Here is a 23,706-nt window from a genome sequence, read left to right as displayed (position 1 = left end):
ACCTCGGCCCTCCAGATGTTTTGGGGACTACAAATTCCCATCACCCCTGACCACTGGTCCTGTTAGCTGGGGATCATGGGAGTGGTAGTCCCAAAACACCTGGAGGGACGAAGGTGCCTATGCCTGATCTACATCGAGCAACCTGCAGCCTTCCAGATGTTGCCAGACTACAACTCCCATCATCCCTTGCTGCTATCCATGCTGACTTAGGTTGATGGGAGTTGTGGGTACATAAGAAGAACATGCTGGATCTGACCAATGGCCAATCTAGTCCAGCATCCTGTTCTCACAGCGGCCAACCAGATGCCTGTGGGAAACCTGCAAGCAGGATTCGAACACAAGAGCCTCCTCCCCTGATGGAGGGATGCATCAGGGGCTGAGAAGGCCAAACACATTCCATACAAAGAAGGTGTTCTATGAGATTACTAAAAAGGGACGCGGGTGGCACTATGGGTAAAACCTCAGTGCCTAGGACTTGCTGATCGTAAGGTTGGCGGTTCGAATCCCCGCAGTGGGGTGAGCTCCCGTCGTTCGGTCCCAGCTCCTGCCCATCTAGCAGTTCGAAAGCACCCCTAAGTGCAAGTAGATAAATAGGTACCGCTTATCTAGACCCGGAAGTGTCTTCGGACAGCGCCGGCTCCCGGCCTCTAGAGTGAGATGAGCGCGCAACCCCAGAGTCGGTCACGACTGGCCTGTATGGGCAGGGGTACCTTTACCTTTACCTATGAGATTACTGGAACATGGGTTTGGGGGCTAAATCTCCTTCTCTCACAACCAGATACAGTGGTACCTCAGGTTAAGTACTTAATTCATTCTGGAGGTCCGTACTTAACCTGAAACTGTTCTTAACCTGAAGCACCACTTTAGCTAATGGGGCCTCCTGCTGCTGCCACGCCACCAGAGCACAATTTCTGTTCTCATCCTGAAGCAAAGTTCTTAACCTGAAGCACTATTTCTGGGTTAGCGGAGTCTGTAACCTGAAGCGTCTGTAACCCGAGGTATGACTGTATTCCGAAGCTTCACCTGAAACTACTCCAGCCAGGAAAGTGGTGCTTGCCTAATTTCTCCCCTACAACAACACCAAAACAGTCTCGCCTCTTTCATTATTTTTACCGTGAGGACAGAAGCCGAGATTATTGGTTCAAGGTGGCCTCCGTTCTCCGAAAAGCTGCTCAGATCTGCCAAAAGCATAGCCAGATGTGCTGCAGAGCAAACTTCCCCAACCTGGTGCCCTCCAGATGATTTGGACTCCCACAAGGCTGCTGGGATTGAAGCGTCGAAAACATCTGGAGAACATGAAGATTGGGGGAAGGCTGGTCCAGGCTGGTTAGCTGTTCTCACCGCAAAGTCTCGGGCGGAGATCTCAGCTGACTCCGCTGCCAGTGTTGTTGTTGTTTTATTGCTTCCACTGGGGAGCGGACCTGGGACTTCTGCGTGCAAATGGTGTGTTCAAGCAGCGAGCGACGGCCCCTCCCAGAGAGACGCCTTCCGCTGTCACTTTGCATCTTCTATGCACAGCAGGTTTCCTTCAGCGATTCCCCACCCAGCCTTCCCTGGCAAATGGCCAGCAAGCGCCACAATCTGGTAACACCGTCCTCTCCTTCCCCCAAACACCACCTCTTTGAAAGCAGAGTTCAGGTCCCTCCTTTTTGCAAACAGCACACCCCGCGATGAACATCACCTACCTCTAATGGAATCTCATGCACCAGCATCAGGCACAACCCCCCCCCCCCAATTCTCTGAGCTGGTTGCCGTCTTGAGGTTGCCCCTATTGCAATGTGATTTTTACAACACATACAATGACGGGACGTGGGTGGCGCTGTGGGTTAAACCACAGAGCCTAGGTGTTGCCGATCAGAAGGTTGGAGGTTCGAATCCCCACGACGGGATGAGCTCCTGTTGCTCGGTCCCTGCTCCTGCCCACCTAGCAGTTCAAAAGCACGTCAAAGTGGAAGGAGATAAATAGGTACCGCTCCGGCGGGAAGGTAAACGGCGTTTCCGTGCGCTGCTCTAGTTTGCCAGAAGCGGCTTAGTCATGCTGGCCACATGACCCGGAAGCTGTACGCTGGCTCTCTCGACCAATAAAGCGAGATGAGCGCCGCAACCCCAGAGTCGGCCACGACTGGACCTAATGGTCAGGGGTCCCTTTACCCTTTACAATGAAGAGAGAAGCGCATTAAGCTTTCACATCACAAACGACAGCCTTCAATTTCCAGGAGAATCCCTTTCTCTATCCTTTCTCACCGGGCAAAAAAAGGGACCCCTTAAACCCTTTGGGTAAGGGTGAAGAAACTGCAATGCCCCATGCCATAAGCCCAGGATTCCCCAGGTGGCCTCTGTCCATGTCTGCAACCCAGGAGCAGTGCTTTTTACGGGGCGCACTACTGCCTCCAGAGCACCTCCTGGCATGCAGAAATTCAGTCCTGCTCATGAACCAACCTTGGAGAGCGGGTGAGGGTTATTTCTCGCACGCTCTCAGCCAACTGGGGCGGGGGGGGAGTGGGGAACTAGGGTGGCCTACCCTGCAGGGCTGTTTTGCAAGCAATGCATTTCAGAAAACACCATCATGAGCACCGCAGCTGTTGTTATCCACCCTTTTAAAGCAGGCACTTTTACACACTTCCGCCCTGTCCTTGGGAACTGGACCCCTCATTAATATAACCCCCCCCCCATATTACACATCACATAACTCCTATTTGCTGTTGGGATCTGTCTGTTTCAGGAGACAATGGAGGAGTGTGCCTTTATGTCAAACCCCCATGATACACACATACATATATACACGCATATCCACATTATATATATGTAAAGGTCCAGTCATGGCCGACTCTGGGGTTGTGGCGCTCATCTCGCTTTATTGGCCTAGGGAGCCGGTGTACAGCTTCTGCCAGAACACAATTTCTGTTCTCATCCTGAAGCAAAGTTCTTAACCCGAGGTACTATTTCTGGGTTAGCAGAGTCTGTAACCTGAAGTGTCTGTAACCTGAAGCGTATGTAACCTGAGGTACCACTGTATATTTATATACATACAAACATATAGATATATGAAAATACATATATATGAGAATATACACAGTGTATGTATAGATAGGACACACACACCAGGCTTCCATTGAAAGCAGAGATCACCCCCTCCCCCCCTTCAGAGCCCCCCTTCATTTTGCAGACATCCCCCCCCCAAGACTCCCCCACCCACGCGTGTTCTGGAAAATCCCCCCACCCACCCACCCCCAAAATAAACCCTAGGCAAATCCCGCCCCGCCCCATTCATCCTCCCCAAAGCCACGCCCCCTCCTGCACTCGGCACCCCCTTCCCCACCCCAGCCGCATGACGTCACGCCACCTCCCTGGTCCCCCGCCGCGTGACGTCATCTTCCCTCCGCGTGACGTCACCCGACTCCCCCCCCGTCTCCCCCTCGCGTACCCCATGCGCATCTTGGGGAGGGCCTGGCCGCTTCCCCCGGCGGGTCCCGGCGGGCGAGGGGGCAGGCGGCCCAGCTGCAGCTGCTTCTCCAAGGCGGACATGGCGAGGGCGGCGGGGAGAGGCGAGGCGGCGGCGGCGGCGAAGGGGCAGGATCCGGCCCCCGCCCTCCCAGAAGGAGCCGCCGGCCAAGCCGCTCCCAGCAGCCTCTGCGCGCCGGAAGGACGCCTCCCCGCGCCCCAAGGCCCGCTGGGAAATGGAGTTTCTGAAAATTCCACACGGGAGCGGCCGCGGTGCACCCTGGGAGGCGCGGTTCCGTTTTCGGGAGTCGAGCCAGGCGGGGCGGCGCCGTAGAGATAGTAAAGTGTAGAGTCGCTCTTTAGTTTTCCATGATTAAAAGCTGAAATGTATTTATACTTTTTCCATTACAAATGTTCCTATTCCATTCAATTTACTCATGCAGTCATAATCATCGCTTTCCCTTGCCCTCCCTTCCGCGATTCTGTATATTTACCCATTGTGACTGCATATTCTAATGGCTCCATAAGTTTTATTGTCCTCCTTCCTCAATCATATACTGTACTTTAATCCGCTCCATCCCTGCTAACGTTTCAACCTGCAAACATTTCCCACTCTCCTTTAAATACTCCACTCTTCCTGATTTCTTACTCTATAACAACAACAATTTATTATTGTTAATAATAATAATGTTGATATTAATATCACTATTAAAATTAATAGTGATTATTTATGTAGACAAGGATTAAATGTAAGGTATGTGTTTAGAATAGATGAGAAATTTTAAAAACTTATTGATTAGAATATTTGTGTGAGATTGTATGGGGGAAAAACAGAATAACAGATACAATCTTGTTTAAAATGTATCTAGGAAGTGCAGTGTAAGCGATGGAAGTCAATCAATGAAATTTTATCATTATTTTCGTATTGAGATATTTGTAGAATTAAGTTGGAAGAGATTCTTCCAATTTTTCTTTTTTTCTCTTTATTTTTTCTTCTTTACTTCTTTTTCTCTCTTTTGTTCCTTTTTTCATATATGTATGTGCTTAGTTGTAATATTTTGCTTATATTTTGTAACAATTATGTTAAATAAACAATAAATGTTAAAAATAAATAAAAATAAATAAAACTCTTAATATTATTTAAAAATCTAAAATTGTTTTTAATTCTAATAATCATAGTAATTATAATAATTACTAAATTCGTTGAATTTGCTAAATCTGAATACTCCACCCGTTTCACCCGCCGTTCTTCTTTGCTGCCATTATTCCCTCTCTCCCTTGCTCTCCATCCCTGCGCTTTTGAGAGAAGCAGAGCCGCAGCACCTCAACTGGAATGCTCCTCTACCATCTTATCTCTACGGTGCTAGCGAAGGTCCCCGCGAGGACGCCTTTCCTTGGCGGCGCCTGCAGCCCCGCAGCGCCCTCCGGAGGTCGGAGGTCGCACCGGAGGCGGCGAAGTGCCCGCCGGGCTTTCCTCCCGCCGTTGGCGCCGGTTTCCCAGAAGGCCGCGCGGCGGCGGCGGCCGTTGCTAAGCAGCGGGAAGCGGGCTCGGGGGGCCTAGTCGGGAGGATGAAGCAGAGGAAGGCCAAGGCGGCTGGTCCGGCCCGGCCGGGGTCCGGCCGCAAGAAGAAAGGTGAGGAGGGGTCTGGGGGGGGCGGGGACCCCGTAAAAGGAACGGGGCGCGGCGGGGTGTCATTAGCGGCCCACCCCGAATTGGTGGGTGAGGCGGGCAGGGAAGGAGACGACAACCCCGCCCCCCGGGCTCACCACATACCTTAAAATTATTATTATTATCATTATTATTATTAAAACGACAACCCCTCCCCCCGGGCTCAACACATACCTTAAGTTGTTGTTGTTATTATTATTATTATTATTATTAAAACGACAACCGCTCCCCCTGGGCTCACCACATACCTTAAATTATTATTATTATTATTATTATTATTATTATTATTATTAAAACAACAACCGCTCCCCCCTGGCTCACCACATACCTTAAATTATTATTATTATTATTATTATTATTATTATTATTATTATTAAAACGACAACCGCTCCCCCCCCCGGGCTCACCACATACCTTAAAATTATTATTATTATTATTATTATTATTATTATAATGACAACTGCTCCCCCTGGGCTCACCACATACCTTAAATTTATTATTATTATTATTATTAAAACGACAATTGCTCCCCCCGGGCTCACCACATACCTTAAATTTATTATTATTATTACCAGGCTCACCACATGCCTTAAATTTATTTATATTATTATTACTATTATTACCAGGCTCACCACATGCCTTAAATTTATTACTATTATTATTACTATTATTACCAGGCTCACCACATGCCTTAAATTTATTAATATTATTATTATTACTATTATAACCAGGCTCACCACATGCCTTAAATTTATTAATATTATGATTACTGGGCTCGCCACATACCTTAAATTTATTATTAGTATTAGTATTACTGGGCTCACCATATACCTTAAATTTTATTATTATTATTATTATTATTATTATTATTATTATTACCTTAAATTTATTATTATCATTATCACTACTACAACTACATTTATATTTATATGCCGCCTGGTAAGGGACTCGAGGTGCCTTGCAGACAACAGCAAGAACAGCTCAAAACAAAGAAAGAAAAGCAACCGTCAAAATACAATTTAGCACTGATAGAATTTGGGAATTATTCTAGGGACAGAAGTACCTAAATTGCACAGCTCCATTTTGTAACAGATAAAATTGAAATAGAAGGAATAGGAGAGAAAATAGAAAACATAAGGGGGGGGGGAAGAGAAGTTAAAACAATGAACTATGGACCGGGGGCGGGGAGAAGAGAAGCCAATGTTTTGTTGTGTATTTGGATGTTATTGGGTTACTATGTAATAATTGAAAGATGATAAATAAAGTTTATTTTAAAAAAGAAATAAACTAACTGGCCTGGGTTGGATAAATAGTAATGCTGCGCTCTACCTCTTCTCCACAGACGTCAGTGATATCTCCCCCTCTACAAGTTTGCCTCCTCTTGTAGAAGGACAACTGCGCTGCTTTCTGAAGCTGACCATTAGCAAAATCTTATGGATGGTTGCCAAGCCACCTGCTTCCTTCCTTATCCGGGTGAGATGGTGGGGAGAAACATCGGACGGGACAGCCTTTGTTCCCCGGGATACCTCGCAGGCCGAGCAAAAAACCCTCAAAACTACGACCCGCTACCCAGTTCGGTGTGGACCAAAACAGTTTGTCTCCTATCTGACAGGTACAGCTACTTCTTTGAAGTGTGAGCATGCGGTTTGTTAGTTTAGGGTTGGACAAGCTGCCAAAGCACAAATCGGCTACTTTTAAAATGAGACTGCATTTTAAATTGCATTTTAACCTGTATTTTAAATTAGTTCCCCCCCATTATGTTTTTACTGGGTGGGGAGGGCAGGGTATAAATAAAATGTATTATTATTATTAAATGAAAGGCAATGGATGTGTTTTGCCCCTTCAAGGCAAGTCCCAGTGAGTCAGCTTAGAATGAGATGTAACAAACAGTGAAATTATTCTGCATTGCCGGCAGATAATTCTCATAATCGGTGGGCAACTTCTGCTTTTTCAGAGCCTTATAAAAGTTGCTAGCTGATGGTCCCTCAGTTTGATGCCTGCATTAGAAGGATTTTATTTATTATTTTTGGTGGGAGGGAGACCCCTTCCCATTGCCCCTTTCACTTTCTCCCCATTTCAGGTCCTTCCATCACCCCTTGTTCCAGGCCCCAGCCTGGGCCACCTCCATACCAGTATCCAGCCATGGCTAAGAGATGGAGGTGAGGAACTGGTTTTCATATACAGTGGTACCTCGGTTTACATACGCTTCAGGTTACATACCCTTCAGGTTACAGACTCCGCTAATCCAGAAATAATACCTCGGGTTAAGAACTTTGCTTCAGGATGAGAACAGAAATCGTGCTCTGGTGGCGCGGCGGCAGCAGGAGGCCCCATTAGCTAAAGTGGTGCTTCAGGTTAAGAACAGTTTCAGATTAAGAACGGACCTCTGGAACGAATTAAGTACTTAACCAGAGGTACCACTGTATAGGGTAGCTTGAATAGCTTAGCCACTTGTTTTTGCATCTTGAAGTAAAAGCACCCATTGTGCTGTTTCTTCACGTTTTGTTTATTGAGCTCGTTTATTTTTGTTTGTTTTGCCTCCTACAGATATGGGTGCTCTTGTCCTGGAAGTAATGGCCAAACCAAATCACCTTCCAATTGGCCGGGTGCAAATCAATGGGCTGGCGCAGCTCTCTCCAAGTCACCCAATCAGCGGTTTTTTCACCATTGTCTCACCGACATCTGAGAAGATGGGAGAGCTGCAGGTAATTCTCAAACCTTTCCCTGTTTAATGGTCATCCCCACACCACGGCAGCCATGTGCTGCAAGTTCAACACATGGCGAGGTGGGCATGGAAAACGCAAGATAAAGCTACTAACGAATTTAATAAATAATAATAATGTGTGAAGCGATTAAAAAACTCGCTTTCCAAATGCTAACTACTACTGCTGAGCCCTTTCAAACTTTTTCTTTCAGGTATCGCTTGTTCTCGAACCGCTGTCTGAAACCTATGACAGCAACAGCTCCGTCCCAAACACAGACGTCAGCTTCAGTGCTGGTTTGTCAGTCCGGGGAACCAAAGATGCAGCTGACTCTAACACATTCCTCGCACCCTCGCAACCTCACAGGCCGGCTAGCACGAATATTGTTGGAAGAGAGTCCGCTAGCAGTAGTAGGGCCACCACACCAAGGTGTTTTTCTCTTTTTTTGTTTTCCATTTTGATCTCAATGAATGTTTTAAGATGAAGAGACAGATAAATACCGTATTTTTCGCCCTATAGGATGCACTTTGTCCCCTCCAAAAATGAAGGGGAAATGTGTGTGCGTCCTATGGGGTGAATGCAGGCTTTCGCTGAAGCCTGGAGAGCGAGAGGGGTCGGTGCGCACGGACCCCTCTCGCTCTCCAGGCTTCAAGAGAGCCGCAGCGCCAGCCCCACAAGGTCGGGGGACAGCGGGGAGGCGGAACACTGCCATCCCGCTGTCTCCCGATGTGGTTTGGAGGCTGATGGCGGGGAGACGCGTGCTTCTCCCTGCCGCCAGCCCCGCAAGCTCTGGGGACAGCTGGGAGGCGCAGCGCATCTTCCCTCTGTCCCCGGACCTGGTCTGCAGGCAGGCGGCGGGGAGAAGAGCGCTTCTCCCCGCTGCCGGCCCCACAAGTGCCTGGGGGGGAAATAAATTTTTTTCCTTTATTTCCCCCCAAAAAAACTTGGCACGTCCTATGGGCTGGTACATCGTATGGGGCGAAAAATACGGTACATTTGAGCCGCACATTTGTCAGGGTTGAGGCTTTTGTTTCCGTTTTGAAGCCTTTTAATATGCTTTTGTCGTTTTATCACCTGTTGTTTGCTGCCCTGGGCTCCCTTGGGAGGAAGGGTAAGGTAGAAATTAACTAAGGGATGGCAGGGATGGGGAACATGTGGCCCTCCAGAGGTGGGACCCTCAAAACTCCCATCAGCCCACTGGCACAGCCAAATATCGGGGATGATGGGAACTGGAGTTCAGCAACGTCAAGAAGGCTTCATGGGGTCGTATCAACTGCCATTTTTCTTGTAAGCTCCATTCACTTTCCCAAAGCATGTATTCAAGGGAAAAGGAGGCACCCAAGGTCCTGTGGCTGTTCTGGGTATAGTACCCCATTAGGTGGGTTGGGGAGCTGCCTCCAAGGCCTTTGGCTCTCGCGTATTCAAGAGACCCAGTAAAGGGTGCTGGCCACTTTTGTTTTGGTTTAATTTGTAAGTGGAGAGCAGCTGGAGCTCATCTTAGATGGAAAGAGAGGTCATATTGTCGCGCTCAAGAGACCCAGTAAAGGGTGCTGGCCACTTTTGTTTTGGTTTAATTTGTAAGTGGAGAGCAGCTGGAGCTCATCTTAGATGGAAAGAGAGGCCATATTGTCTTCAGTTGGTTCCTTGTCTCATAATCTCATATTGATGGGAAGTTGGCAACCCACTGGTCTGGGAAAAGCACTCTCCACTCAAGATTGCACATCTCCCTTGAAGAATGGCGTGGTCTAGGTTTTCCACTGCTGGGAAGGAACCAACCTGATTGTGTTCTGCATTCTCATGTATCTGGTTTGGACAGGACTATCGGCTACTAGGAAGTCTTATGCCTGTTTAAAGTCCTTTTTAAAAATGCTAATGGGCTTAACTCTGGCTTCCATTATGCACCCAGGGAGCTCAGTATTCCTCGGGAGAGCTTATTTTAGCACATGGGTAGGCAAACTAAGGCCCGGGGGATGGGGCCGGCCCAATCGCCTTCTAAATCCAGCCCGTGGACGGTCCGGGAATCAGCATGTTTTTACATGGGTATAATGTGCCCTTTTCTTTAAAATGCATCTCTGGGTTATTTGTGGGGCCTGCCTGGTGTTTTTACATGAGTAGAATGTGTCTTTTTGTGTAAAATGCATCTCTGGGTTATTTGTGGGGCATAGGATTTCATTGTTCTCCCCCCCCCCAATATAGTCTGGCCCCCAACAAGGTCTGAGGGACAGTGGACCGGCCCCCTGCTGAAAAAGTTTTCTGACCCCTGTTTAAGCAGATCAGAAGCTGCATAGGTGTCTGTTATGCACATCAGAGTGGATTGCGGTCATTACCCATAAGCATTTCAGGGTGGGTGGGCGTGCCAGTCTCTTCCCAGTTCATGTGAAGCCATGACTTGAACATCCTGGGTTGCAAAACGGCTCATGAGCCCTGTCTCTGTGTCCCTCAGTGACGATGACCTCTGTCAGGTAATGCAGAAGGAGACTGCACTCCTCAATGGAATTTAGGAGAACATATTGCCAAATGTCTCAGTGCCCAAGTAACTCTGCAGGCCAGAATGTCCCCTAGCCTTTCACTCTGCAGTGCTCTGAAGGCAAGGGTGTGTTTTCTGTCCCCATTATTCAGCTCTCCCTGTCAGTTATACTGGTACCTTATATGCATGCCCAGAACAGCATTAGGGGCATTTTGGAAAAACCATCCTTGAGTTAAACTTTGTGATGGTGCTTGTGTTTTGGAACAGGGGCAAGGATCACTTGTACTTTCAAGAGAACTCTGAGAACCTAAAAGAAGGGTTTTTTCGACCTCAGCACCACCACCTCCAAGGGCACAATGATTCTGTCAATGCAAATGATCCAAAACAACAAGGGTTGTTTTCCGGTGGCTCTGATCTTGAGGCTCAAGTGAGGTTGGCTAAGGAAAGTCCCAAACCTGCCCATGTTCTTTCTTTCAACAACCCACCCACAAAAGATCTCCTTTCAGGTATGTATATAAACAGTTGGGTTTCATCTACGATGTTATCATTTTAAAAAGTTCTGTCACGTTGCACTTTCCCCTATAGGAGTGGTCAAGGAATGACTCGCCCATAAGTCAGTATATACAGTTGTTATTTTAAATTCAGTGTTCACTCCTGTCCTCTTTTCCCCAGCCCTTTTGGATAGAGGCAATAGACTCCGAAACGCTATGGTAGTGTCTGCAATGACATCAAATCCAGACCCCGATATACAGCTTTATGAACTTCAGCCCATGAAGCAGGACGTCTCCAAACTAGTTGAAAAGTGAGTTTGGGAGAGTATGTGGGAATGTTTGTGTCATGGATATAATGGCGTTCAGAATGCTTAGTAAAAGCAGTATGTATCAAATCGCTTTTTCAGAGTAGCTTGGGGCCAACAATTCTATAGACAGAGACAAAATAGTTATGGTTCTGTCTCTGACATCTGCTGAATTAGGAATATGCAAGTTGCCAACTCTGTATGAGAAAAAACCATGAAGTGTGTACATTGACATCTCATTTCAAAGATATATGATCTAACTTTGTATGTGTGTGTGTATACTAAATTGAGGGAATCAGTGGATTGGTACAACAGTCTGTAATCATCTTTACTTATTCGGTATCCTGTTTTCCGAATTCTTACTCAAATGAGTGAAAATGGAAGCCTGTTGAACTAGAGAGGGGCTCAGATTGTTTTAAGGGTTTTTTTGCTGCAGGAACGAAACATAGCAAAACACTACAATCCTATATATGTCTGAAGTCCAATGGGATTTATTACAAGTTAAATGAATTTGGGTCTGCAGCCTATAGCAATAACATTTGTTAAAATGCCTGGTGCCTAAATGATGCTAATGTTGGCACCAAGCAAACCTCATTGGTTTTGGTAATTTATCCTTGCTTACTTTCATAACCCCCCCTCTCCTAGTTCAGCCTTACCCAACCTGGTGCCCTTCGGCTAAATTGGACTACAACTTCCATCATACCTGGCCATTCACTATGACTTCTGGGGCTGATGGGAGTTGTAGTCCAAAGCATCCAGAGCGTACCATGCCTGGGAAGTGCCTAGTTCATCTTTATTGGCATATTTTCTTATCCAGGAATCTTAAAAACCTGCACCCTGGCCTCATATCTGCCGTTGAAGAGCCTCTTCAGCCACTGCCTGATGGCTCAGAATTTGATTTACATGCTGAAAACAGAGCAATCCAGCTCTTGCTGGGCAGGTAAGATGTGAACTGTGTGGGGAAACCTCCAGCAACAAGGGTCATCAGAAATACAGTAGATTCCGTCTAACACAGCTAGAGACTCAGTCTCATTTGTGTTCTGTACATCACCTAGCAGAGCGGTGCTGGATAAAAACCAAAAAGCTAGGACAGTGCTGAATTCAACGTTACAGTGTGCATGCGCATGTCTGTGTATGCAGCTAGATGATGTGCATATTTACCTTCTTTCTTTCCCCACAGTTCTGGCTCTTCTCCTATGCGCCTTTTGGATGGTACAGGCTCTCCCCTGGAATGTATCTCTCCCGGGAGTGAGGTGTACGACAGTGAGCTGAACGACCCCCACTATGACCAGAGCCTGCTGGAAAACTTGTTCTACACGGCTCGAGTAAGCGCCAGAGGCGTGTAGGTGGTTTGGGCATGTTATTGTGACTAGGCTTTCCATGAACCAAGCCAGTCTTACCACAGTCATCTTCCTGGCTAGAAAACATTATTTGTACCTAGTCTTTTATCCTGTGTTTGAAGAAGGGGCCTTGCTCAGTGGTAGAACCCATGCTTTGCCTGTGCAAGGTTCCAGATTCAACCTCTGTCATCTCTAGTTAAAAGAGTCTCAAGAGGGGCTGTGAAATACTTTTCTGCCTGAGATACTGGAAGGCTGCTGTCTGTACTGGGCTAGAATGAACCAGGCAACAAGTCTGCAAATCAAAGCCTGCTTTGCTTATGTCAGCATGCCCTAACCTGGCACCCACCAGGTGTTTTAGACTACAATTCCCAGCAGCCGTAGGCATTGAAAGTTATAGTCTAAACATTTGGGGAGTGGGGGGCAACAGATTGGGGAAGGCTGGCTTATGTTCTTCCTCTCTGCCTCTTCTTTCATTCCATCTTACCTCTCTTGCGCTTGGCATTGTCCAAAAGACAAGAGCCGCAGAAAGACAAAAACGTTTGTTTTAGGTGTGCAAAAGACTTAAGTGAAGTTTAAAACACTAGCCCCCTCCTAGGTCAATCAGATTTATGTGGTCCCCCCCCCCCATAGAAGATTAGCACAGCTCGTCCACAGAGCGTTCTCCTGAGAAAATAATTTTGGGTTCTCACCATGAAGATTCTTTTAGTGTGAGGCATCTGTATCACACCCTTGGCAGCTAGAGGCATCCCCCAGAAAAGAAGCATTCGTGTAGGAACACATCAGATATGCCACACCTCTCATTTGTGCCGGGACTTGCTGGAGGAGTAGATGAAGACCGGAGGTTCTGCCTCCGCTCCTTTAACTTCACACCTTTCCAGATGCTCCTCATATCTCTCTGTCTAGCTTGGCCACAAAATAGAACTTGAGTAGAGATTTAAAAAACTTGCAGTGTTTGTAAAAGGTTACCATCTTTTTTAAAAATAATAATTCTATGGTTCCTTTTATTAATCCAGCAACGTGCCTACTAAAACAGATCATGTATTTCAGCAACTGAGTTTGAATTCTATACTGTAATTACATTTTTTTATTTAAATATTTTTTATTAATTTTCCATTTTTGAAAATATCACATCATATCACCTTTTACAAAGTTTTAGCTCTGCCGAGCTTTTGACTTCCCTCCGTTCCATCATCTGGTTTTTTATTGAGATCTTTAATCTCAATATAAGGAGAACTTCCTTTTGGTAACTGAATCATTAATTCCTGAGTGTTTTGTGACTGTTGAATGTTTTTTGCTTTTCTCAATCTTTTTTTCCTTAGAAATCTGACAGCAGCTTAAGTGACTTCCTCAGTGACGAGGAAGATGCTGTTGCTTCCGGAAAACTAAACAAGTCGCAGAACAGCAAGTGTCGGAGATCAAAAAAGGCTTCAGAGTCTAGCCCCTTGGGTCAGAAAGGGACTCGAGACACAAAACCCAGGTAAACCAGTTGTTGTGGGCTTCATTACACATGACTCAAGCAGCTCAGAACTGTGATACCTTAAGGACCGCTCCTCTCCATATGAACCGACAAGGACTCTGCGATCACCATCCAAGGCCCTTCTTTGTGTGCCCCCTCCAAGGGAGATCTGAAGAGCTGCAGCACGAGAACAGGCCTTTTCTGGAGTGGCCCCCCATTTGTGAAATGCTTCACCAGGGAGGCTTGCCTGCCACCATTGTTATACATCTTTAAGCACCAGGCAAAAACTTTGCTTTACAACCAGGCCGTGGGCCTTTAACTATCTGTGGCCTTTTTGAAGTGGGTGGGATGTTTTAAATGTACAGTGGTACCTTGGGTTACAGATGCTTCAGGTTACATACGCTTCAGGTTACAGACTCCGCTAACCCAGAAATAGTACCTCGGGTTAAGAACTTTGCTTCAGGATGAGAACAGAAATTGTGCTCCGGCGGCGCGGCAGCAGCGGGAGGCCCCGTTAGCTAAAGTGGTGCTTCAGGTTAAGAACAGTTTCAGGTTAAGAACAGACCTCCGGAACGAATTAACCCGAGGTACCACTGTCTTTCTTTTTCCTTGTGGTTTTAATGCACCTATGGGGTGGGGTAGAATTTTCCAATCTTTTTGAGTCCACGGCTCCCTTGACCAACTGCATTCTTTCTCCGGCACCCCTGTGGGGCTCAGGAGCCCAGTTAGGTCACCCCTTGCCTGCAGAGCTGGCCGCCCCTCACCCCTTTTTGAACACCCTCCCTTGCGGAGTGTTCCCTCAGCCTCCTCTCCTCTCCCCTCTCCTTGGGAGTCCTCTGGGTATCTGCTGGCGGCATCCCTGGTCTCTGAGCTCACACACACACGCACACACATTGCCCCAAAGAGGTGCCTCCTCACGCTGCCCCGCAGGAACCTAGGACTTGTCAGTCTGTTCCCAACAGCAAGGGCTGGCAGACTGACTGGCTGGGCTCCCTTGCCTGCTTGCTTGCTTGCTCTGAGGTCTCCTCCGATCCTGGCAGCCAGCACACCCCGAGCAGCCCCAGAGGCACCATTCGCCCGGGGAGCTTGAAGCCAGGGCTGCTGCAACAAACTGCTGTGCAAGCCTTTGGGAGACAGAGACGTGAGAGGGCATCCAAGGAGGGAGGGAAGGAAAGAGGGACAGAGGTCAGTGTTGCCCATGATACCCCTGACCATCATTCAAGGCACCCCCGGGGTGCCACGGCACACTGGTTGAAAACTACTGGGGTAGGAAATTGTCCACCTGTTTGGTTGGGTTTTTGGTTTTTTTTAACTTTTATTTTGCTTTAAACAAATACAGTGGTACCTCGGGTTACATACGCTTCAGGTTACAGACTCCGCTAACCCAGAAATAGTACCTCAGGTTAAGAACTTTGATTAAGGATGAGAACAGAAATTGTGCTCCGGCGGCACAGCAGCAGCAGGAGGCCCCATTAGCTAAAGTTAGTGCTTCAGGTTAAGAACAGTTTCAGGTTAAGAACAGACCTCCAGAATGAATCAAGTACTTAACCCGAGGTACCACTGTACAGAGAAATATAAACAACCAAAATTACCAAAAAAAAATCCTTCGTAATAATAATAATGAAAAAAGCTAAAAAACTACCAAAAAAAATCTAAGTGCATGGCATAGAACTTAAGCTATTATGGGAAAGAAAAAGGAGAGGAGGAGGAAAGAAAAAAAGGGAAAAAAAGAAAAAAAGAGGAAGATGAGCCAAAACACAAGAAGGCTCATCTATTGTATGCTTCCGTCAAGGTGACAACAGATCATTATTCTTATCAATTCTCTCTATCTGCTGTTTGGTTGGTTTTAACTCCCTTTGGGTTGCCCTGGGCAAGAAAAATCACTAACAAATTTAAGAAATAATAATAATGACATCACAACTCCTGATTTCCTCTGAACATCAATTCCGTTCAGGTGTTTTTCCCTACACAGAATTGGTGCATTTGTATCAAATGTGTGAGCATGCAAATTCATGGAGGGTCAGACGATTAGTGGCTGCTCACAACAATGGCTAGGTACCATCTCCACTGTTGGAGACAGTATGTAACTGAATGCCAGCTGCTGGGAATCACAACTTCATAGGGTGCTATTGCACTCTGGTACTGCTTGCATGCCTCTTGTGAGTTGGCCACTTTGAAAACAGAGTGCTGGACTAGTTAGGCCACTGGTCTGATCCAGCGCAGGCTCCTCTTAGGTCCTTATGTGCAAGAGATGTAATAGAACAACTCCTTGGAACACCTTTCTCTTTCCTTTTTATGAGGAAGGTTACCGTAGCCTGCTTGTTTGTATTCCCCTTCTCAGCCATTCTCCCGCTGGGTCGCTTCCTCTTCATGAGGCTTCCACGGAATCTACCGAGGAAACACGAGCTGTCAACTTGAGCCTTGACAGACTGGCAGTGCTGGGCCGGGTCCGATTAGCTAGAGCAGTCGTGGAGAGCCTAAAGGTGCCCCCTGAAAACATCACTCCAGGCAAAAAACGTTCAACTGGAAAGCCGCCCAGGCCAGTGTTGGCCAAAAAGAGGTAATAATTCTTCCTTCTCACTTAGGGGTGAGGCATGTAAGCTCATTGACTTGATCCAATCTCAGCAGGACTCATTAGAATCATTCATTTTATCACAAGAGCAAAGATTTGGGGATCATGTAAAATCCCTGTTTATACCAAGTCAAATCCGTTGGCCCATTTAGTCCCATGCTGCCTCCACTAACTGGCAAATGGCTCTCCAAGATTTCAGAAAAGGGTGTTTCCATGCATTTCCTGGGGATCCCAGAGATTGAATCCAGGACTTCCTGCATGCAAAGCTATCACTCTGCCACTGGGCTTGAGCTCAGTGGCTTGTGTTGATGCCCTTTCCACTTTGGCCCACTATATTAAAAACAGCTGATTGATTCACCCAATGCCCTTTCTGTTTCTCCCATTCACAGGACATTCTTTGTCGAGTTTCACTTTCCGGTGGGAGCTTCGAAGATTGGAGCAGGGCAGGCTGCCATAACGACAGAAATAGTTCGGGTAGCGTCAAGTAAAATCTCAGGGGAAGGTAAGCCTTGCCTGGGGGAAAGGGGCCTTTTCTCCCATGGATGGGGCAGCTGATTGCATGGTGCCATGCCCAACGCCACTTTCTGGTCCTGTCCTTTTAGGTGTAGCATCCATTTTGTTCTATGCCACACTGCACCTGGCACTTCCTCAAAATCCCAAATGTCCCCATTGACCCCAAAAGGCTGCCAGCCCCTGCTATAGGTGGAGAAAGGTGCTGGGATTGGATCTTTCTGATAAGGAAAAGTAAGCTGTTCAGCTCCCCCCCCCCCAACCCCCCGCAACTACAGTGGTACCTCGGGTTACATACACTTCAGGTTACAGACTCCGCTAACCCAGAAATAGTACCTTGGGTTAAGAACTTTGCTTCAGGATGAGAACAGAAATCGTGCTCCAGCGGCACGGCAGCAGCAGGAGGCCCCATTAGCTAAAGTGGGGCTTCAGGTTAAGAACAGTTTCAGGTTAAGTACGGACCTCCGGAACGAATTAAGTACTTAACCTGAGGTACCACTGTAGAGGCAAAGGACTTTATAAGACAATTAGAAAATGAAGAGTGGCAGTCTAGTTAACTGGAATAGGATTTGTTGTTGTCGTTGTTTAGTCGTGTCTGACTCTTCGTGATCCCATGGACCAGAGCACACCAGGCACTCCTTTCTTCCACTGCCTCCCGCAGTTTGGTCAATAGGATTTAGTTACTAGTAAATTAAGGGATCGCCTTCATGGATCACTGTCTTGTTGTGGCGAAGGGGCTTGAATAACTCGAAGAAGCTATGAGCTATGCCGTGCAGGGCCACCCAAGACAGACAGGTCATAGCCGAGAGTTTAGACTAAATGTGATCCACCTGGAGAAGGAACTGGCAAACCACTCCAGCATTTTGCCAACAAAACTCCATGGACGTAAAAAAGGAGAAGCTTTGAGAAGAAAGTGAGAGTTTCCAAGGCATGCTCTGATTTATGGGGTTATGGAGAGTCGAACATAACTAAGACGACTAAACAACAACAACAAAATGAAAGGGAGTGAAAGAACCTTTAGATAGTTAAGAAAAAGTATTTATTGATAAGGTTAATAAAAATGGATTTTAAATGCTGAAATCCTGGGAGACAGCCTCATAGACTTCCTTTGGAGTGTGTGTGTGTAGGGGGAGGAGGGAGGGGGAGAGAGGATCACACTGTAAATGCAAAAAGCCTAAATAATCTGCCAGAGAGGAGTGGGGTAGTTAAGTAGTTAGTTCTGTTCTTCTTTCATTGTGCCTTTTCCCTCACAAGCCTCCGGAGACCTTTCTTCTGCCATATCCTTGAAATTTTGACCAAACATCTTTTTCTTCCCTCTTCCATCCAATCCCTCTCAATTTACCTTTCCAGTGGTGAAGTTTCAACAGCGGTACGTCTTCCCCGTTCACTTCAGTGGCACAATGATAACCCACTGGTGGAACTCGGACCTTGAGTTTCACGTCTACTCAAAACAAGGCACACAAAGAAAGGTATTCGTTATTGTTTTTCTGGATGAAGCAGGTTATCTAGAGCCATTTCAACCCACCTTTAAGCCCTGCTTATGGGACTGTTGGGTATTAAGATCTGCAGCTAAGGCTTCACACTTTGTCCCACCAGTGTTGGGTGTCTGTGTGGCAAGAGCCAACAAGGAGACCTTTTCACGGGCTCCACTGCAACCACTCCTTTGAGAGGCATAGCTTGGCATTCCGCTGTTGGAGGAGGGCAAAAATGCTTCTTTTTCAGTTGGCTTTCAGCATATTAGGTAAAGGTAAAGGGACCCCTGACCATTAGGTCCAGTCGTGGCTGACTCTGGGGTTGTGGCACTCATCTCGCTTTATTGGCCAAGGGAGCCAGCGTACAGCTTCTGGGTCATGTGGCCAGCATGACTAAGCCACTTCTGGCGAACCAGAGCAGCGCACGGAAACGCCGTTTACCTTCCCGCTGGAGGTAATAGACCTATTTATCTACTTACATTTTGACGTGCTCTTGAAATGCTAGGTTGGCAGGAGCAGGGACCGAGCAACAGGAGCTCACCCCGTCACGGGGATTCGAACCGCCGACCTTCTGAGGAGCAAGTCCTAGGCTCTGTGGTTTAACCCACAGCGCCACCCGCGTCCCTCTTCAGCATATTATCTGGGTTTAAATGGATATTTTAAACCTTGTCTGCTTATACATACCGTTTTTAGACCTGTTTGTGTGTAATTTATGATACATTTTTAAATACGTTTTGTTTTGTAATTTAATTTTTTTGTTTTACTGTTAGCCACTTAGAGCACTATTTTGTCAGAAAGTCAGGATTTTAATGTTCTTAATGCCGTATTGGCCTGAAAATAAGCCTCACCCCCCCCCCATTCTGACCATGAAAAGTGTGGCTTATATTCGCAACATTACGGTATACAGACAGGAGCGTGGGGCAAACAGCGCCAGGAGTGCGAGAAAGTGGCACCCGCCCTGTGCATAGTCCCCCATCCAAGGCCGGTAAGGGAGACAGCAAGGAAGGGGAAAGGCCGCCAGAAACTCACCCCCGCCAAGTATGCAGCCAGGAGCAGCGAGGAATGGAGAGGCTTATATTCGAGTATTTTTTCCTTTCCCCCCCTCCAATTTTAAATGTGTGGCTTATATTCGGGTGCGGCTTATATTTGGGCCAGTACAGTACATATATTTTCTTATTGATTACTTTTCCTTGAAGACCTTGGCAGAACCCCAGCCCCCAAACCCTACCAGAGGCTTTACGACCATGAGCACAATACAGTATAGATTATGTAATATTGAAAAGTGAAATGCGCAATATTACCCTCTCCTTCCACATTGTGTTCTCCTGTCTTCAGCCCCTGCTGATTGGCTCAGCCGTTTTCCCGCTGCGAGACATAATTCAGTCTGAACAACTAACGGTCAGCCGTGAACTGCCTGTGAAAGAAGACGGAGGTCCAGCCCAGCTGGGGCCTTTAAAGGTATACACAACCTGCTTCTATACCGTTCTACACACAGGTAGCTTGTCTTAATGCAACACTTGGGTGTCATACACTCTCGTCATTGAACTATTCGGAACTGGTATTGTTCTTGTTGGGTGTTAATGGCATATCAGGATATATTCTATGCCGAGGATTTGCCTTGGCTTTTGTGCTTTAGTTAGCACTGGATGAGCCCCTGCCCTGTGGCCTTTGGGAATTGGATATTTTTTTACTGTGAAATCTTATCAGTAGCTTCCTTTTCTCTGCTCGTCTCAGTTTCATGACGAATACAGTGGTACCTCCTGTTGTGGACGGGATCTGTTCCGGAGGTCCGGTCAGATCCCGAGGTTTCTACAACCTGAGGACCACTTCTGCGCATGTGCGTGCGGCGAAACCCGGTAAATATACTTCGGGTTTGCCACGTGCGCATCCCAAGGTTTACGTAACCAGAGGGAGGAGGTACGACTGTACCGCCTGAATCTGTGAGGGCATGAATTGCCCACAGGTTTGTTGCCAAAGGAGACTAAAGAATTGGCTTGTATCGTTGCCTCTTGCTTTGGCCATGGAATTTTTTTTGGGAGGCTGCTTTCTGCATTGGAGCTCATTCAGGTGTCACGTTTACATCTGGGAAGAGAAGGACCCCAGCTCATTCCCAAACAAAGACTTCCTATATTTATATCTAGAGTATTTATTATATCTAGACCAAAGCAGTCACCTAATGGTGGGAATATGTATTGAGTGGCTGTGCTGGGGACTGCTCAGTTTTTTAGGGCCACCGCCATTCCTGACCCTTTGCTTTCCAGGCCCGTTGAAGGTGATCTTTGCTCTTTTTCTTATTCACCTCTGTGAGGTCTGTTGCCTGCTAATCTCGCAGACGGGGTTGGAGATGAAAGTGGGGATTGGAGGGATGGTTCCTGATTTCACCATGGTGTTGGTGGTTCTCTAAGGCAGTGGGAAACAGAATGATACCCTTGGGGGCAAGCAGATTGGGGGTTGTTTCTCAGAATGTCTGCTGAAGAAGCTTTCCATATTGCAGAGGGTTCTGTGGCATCTTTCAAGGTCCACACTGGCAAGGACTGCCTGGGCTCTCCCTGTACCTCTTCTGAGTGGATGGTGCAACCCAGAACAAACTCTCCTGTGGCTGCACAAGGGAATGGAAGATGGGTAGGAATAGTCACAGTATCTTTCAAGGAAGCTTGTCTCTGCTGTTACAGATTGTCTGGGTGGCTGGTGGGGAGGGGTGTTACCGCACCCCTGTCCTCCCATCAGCAGTGTTGCAATGCTTACTGAGAAGGGCAAGGTATCAGGTAGGTCAGCGCAGTGCAAGTGCAGTAGCACTGTGCCAGCCTCCCCGGGGCTTTGACCCTTTCCCTCCCGGGAAGTGCAATGATGCCACCGACTGGAGCCCATTGGTGCACTGGTTCTCTTTCCTGTTGCACATGCGCGCGCGCACACACACACACACACTGATTTTGCTATTGAGGAAGAAGCCCTATAAAGCTTCCAATAATAATAATAATAATAATAATAATAATAATAATAATAATAATAATTTATTTATACCCCGCCCATCTGGCTGGGTTTCCCCAGCCACTCTGGGTGGCTTCCAACAAAACACTAAAATACAATAACCTATTAAACATTCAAAGCTTCCCTAAACAGGGCTGCCTTCAGATGTCTGGTAGTTATTTTTCTCTTTGACATCTGGTGGGAGGGCATTCCACAGGGTGGGTGCCACTACCGAGAAGGCCCTCTGCCTGGTTCCCTGTAACTTGGCTTCTCGCAGCGAAGGAACCACCAGAAGGCCCTCGGCGCTGGACCTCAGTGTCCGGGCAGAACGATGGAGCTGGAGACATCATGGTTCACAGGAACAGAGTTTGAAAAGCACAGCTACAGAAGGTTGTGCTCTTAACAGACAGCAGGTAACGCGTTATTTCTAACTTTCTTGTGGCAGGTGTCATTGGAACTTGCTGCTGATAATAAAGTTTTCTCCAGCACCAGTGCCAAGGCAGCGAATGGGGCACCACAAGCTCCAGTCCACGCCATCAGGAGTCCCGGCGTCAAGTTTCAAGAAGTTGGCAGGAGCACCACTCCTGCTGGAAGCCCCCCAGTCTTGAAGCAAACTAATTGCCAGCTCCCAAAGAGGAACCAAGAGTCTTCACCTGCAGTATCAGAAAGGGCCAACGTTGGCGTGAGTCAGCTGCCAGTCCCCATGCCCGTCTCCCGTAACCTCCTGAACCAGCTGTGTGCATCAGAAGAAGAAGGTTTGCTGTTGCACGTACTCTTGATGGTCCCAGAAGGGAAGGTCTTTGTTCCCAAAGATGCTGGATTTCATGGCTCTTGTAACGTGTATCTAAACTGCAAGCTCTTCAGCACAGAAGAAGCCACAAGGTCTGCTGTGATATGGGGGACCACGCAACCCATCTTCCAGTTTTCTCAGGCAAGCTTCAGTTTTCTCATGTGCGCAGTAATCCTGATAACATTAGTTCCTCCTCAGTGTTTAATGTCACATCCTTAAAATTGTGAGGTCAGAGAACAAAATTCAGGCCCAAAACTTTTATTATTTGCCCACTGCTTTACAGCAGGAGGGCCAGTTTCTGCATTCCAAAGTAGTTGTCAGACTGGCCAGGAGGCAGAATGTGTTTTGCTGCCCTTCATAATAATAATAATAATAATTTATTATTTATACCCCGCCCATCTGGCTGGGTTTCCCCAGCCACTCTGGGCAGCTTCCAACTGAATATTAAAAACAATACAGCATCAGACATTAAAACCTTCCCTAGACAGGGCCACCTTCAGTTGTCTTTTAAAAGTAAAATAGTTGTTTATTGTCTTGACATCTGCTGGGAGGGCGTTTCACAGGGCAAGCACCACTACCAAGAAGGCCCTCTGCCTGGTTCCCTGTAACCTCACTTCTCGCAGCGAGGGAACTGCCAGAAGGCCCTCGGCGCTGGACCTCAGTGTCCGGGCTGGATCATGGGGGTGGAGACGCTCCTTCAGGTATACAGGTATTCATAGTTGGCTTGGCCCCATAATTAAAGTCACCCAATGCCCAGGAGCAAAGGACGTCTCAGTCAGAGTCAGACCCCACCTGTATCCAGTTCTGGGCACCGGAGTTTAAGAAAGATATTGAGAAGCTGGAATGTGTGCAGAGGAAGGCAGCCAGGATGATAAAGTGTCTGGAAAACAAACCTTATGAGGGTTTTGGGGATGTTTAGCCTGGACAAGAAAAGACTGGGAGGTGGTATGAAAGCCGTCTTCAGATATCTGAAGGGCTGTCATTTGGAAGATGGAGCGAGCTTGCTCGGGTAAGATTAGAATTACAAGAAATGAGATCCTGACTAAACATTAGGAAGAACTTTCTGACAGCAAGAGCTATTTGAAAGTGGATCAGTCTCTTTCAGGAGGCGGTGGACTCCCCTTCCTTTGAGCTTCTCAAGCAGAGGTTGGATGACCATCTGTTGGGGATTCTCCAGCTGTGATTCCTGACCCTCGGGTTCCCTGCCCACTTTTCAATTCTATGCTTCTCTGGGTGCTCAGGCATGCCCAAGTCACCCGCATACAGAACCCCACGAGTGACCAAATATTAAAGTGTGTGAAACACATCTTTTATGGGGCAGCCTAGAACAGGAGTAGGCAAACTAAGGCCCGGGGGCTGGATCCGGCCCAATCGTCTTCTAAATCCAGCCTGAAGACGGTCCGGGAATCAGCGTGTTTTTACATGAATAGAATGTGTCCTTTTATTTAAAATTCATCTCTGGGTTATTTGTGGGGCATAGGAATTCGTTCATCCCCCCCCCAAAAAAAATAGTCCGCCCCCCCA

At 47.2% G+C, this 23,706-nt stretch overlaps 2 protein-coding genes across 6 annotated transcripts in view; one reads left to right on the top strand and one right to left on the bottom strand.

Moving 5' to 3' along the window:
• Positions 1–3,610, bottom strand: part of PPME1 (protein phosphatase methylesterase 1) — a 37,894-nt gene extending 34,284 nt beyond the window's left edge. The window contains exon 1 of the mRNA XM_081910000.1: positions 3,425–3,610. Within this exon, the coding sequence (XP_081766126.1) occupies positions 3,425–3,525 (101 nt within the window). The 5' untranslated portion in view covers positions 3,526–3,610. The remainder of the gene's footprint in view (positions 1–3,424) is intronic.
• Positions 3,611–4,915: 1,305 nt separating this feature from the next.
• The window catches only part of C2CD3 (C2 domain containing 3 centriole elongation regulator), a 58,818-nt gene continuing 40,027 nt past the window's right edge, over positions 4,916–23,706 (top strand). For 3 of the 5 annotated variants that reach the window (XM_081909505.1, XM_081909506.1, XM_081909503.1), the window contains exons 1-14: positions 4,916–5,074; positions 6,453–6,722; positions 7,658–7,815; positions 8,027–8,241; positions 10,547–10,785; positions 10,952–11,081; positions 11,893–12,015; positions 12,256–12,400; positions 13,735–13,892; positions 16,213–16,431; positions 16,833–16,945; positions 18,304–18,422; positions 19,761–19,883; positions 21,838–22,323. In XM_081909505.1, the coding sequence (XP_081765631.1) occupies positions 5,011–5,074; positions 6,453–6,722; positions 7,658–7,815; positions 8,027–8,241; positions 10,547–10,785; positions 10,952–11,081; positions 11,893–12,015; positions 12,256–12,400; positions 13,735–13,892; positions 16,213–16,431; positions 16,833–16,945; positions 18,304–18,422; positions 19,761–19,883; positions 21,838–22,323 (2,562 nt within the window). In that variant the 5' untranslated portion in view covers positions 4,916–5,010. The remainder of the gene's footprint in view (positions 5,075–6,452; positions 6,723–7,657; positions 7,816–8,026; positions 8,242–10,546; positions 10,786–10,951; positions 11,082–11,892; positions 12,016–12,255; positions 12,401–13,734; positions 13,893–16,212; positions 16,432–16,832; positions 16,946–18,303; positions 18,423–19,760; positions 19,884–21,837; positions 22,324–23,706) is intronic. The other 2 variants (XM_081909504.1, XM_081909507.1) reach the window with 2 other exon arrangements.

The sequence above is a fragment of the Podarcis melisellensis genome (assembly GCF_964234715.1).
Source record: "Podarcis melisellensis genome assembly, chromosome: 4".
NCBI lineage: Eukaryota > Metazoa > Chordata > Lepidosauria > Squamata > Lacertidae > Podarcis > Podarcis melisellensis.
Note: the sequence above shows the minus strand (reverse complement) of the source record. Positions and strands in the feature narration are given on the sequence as shown.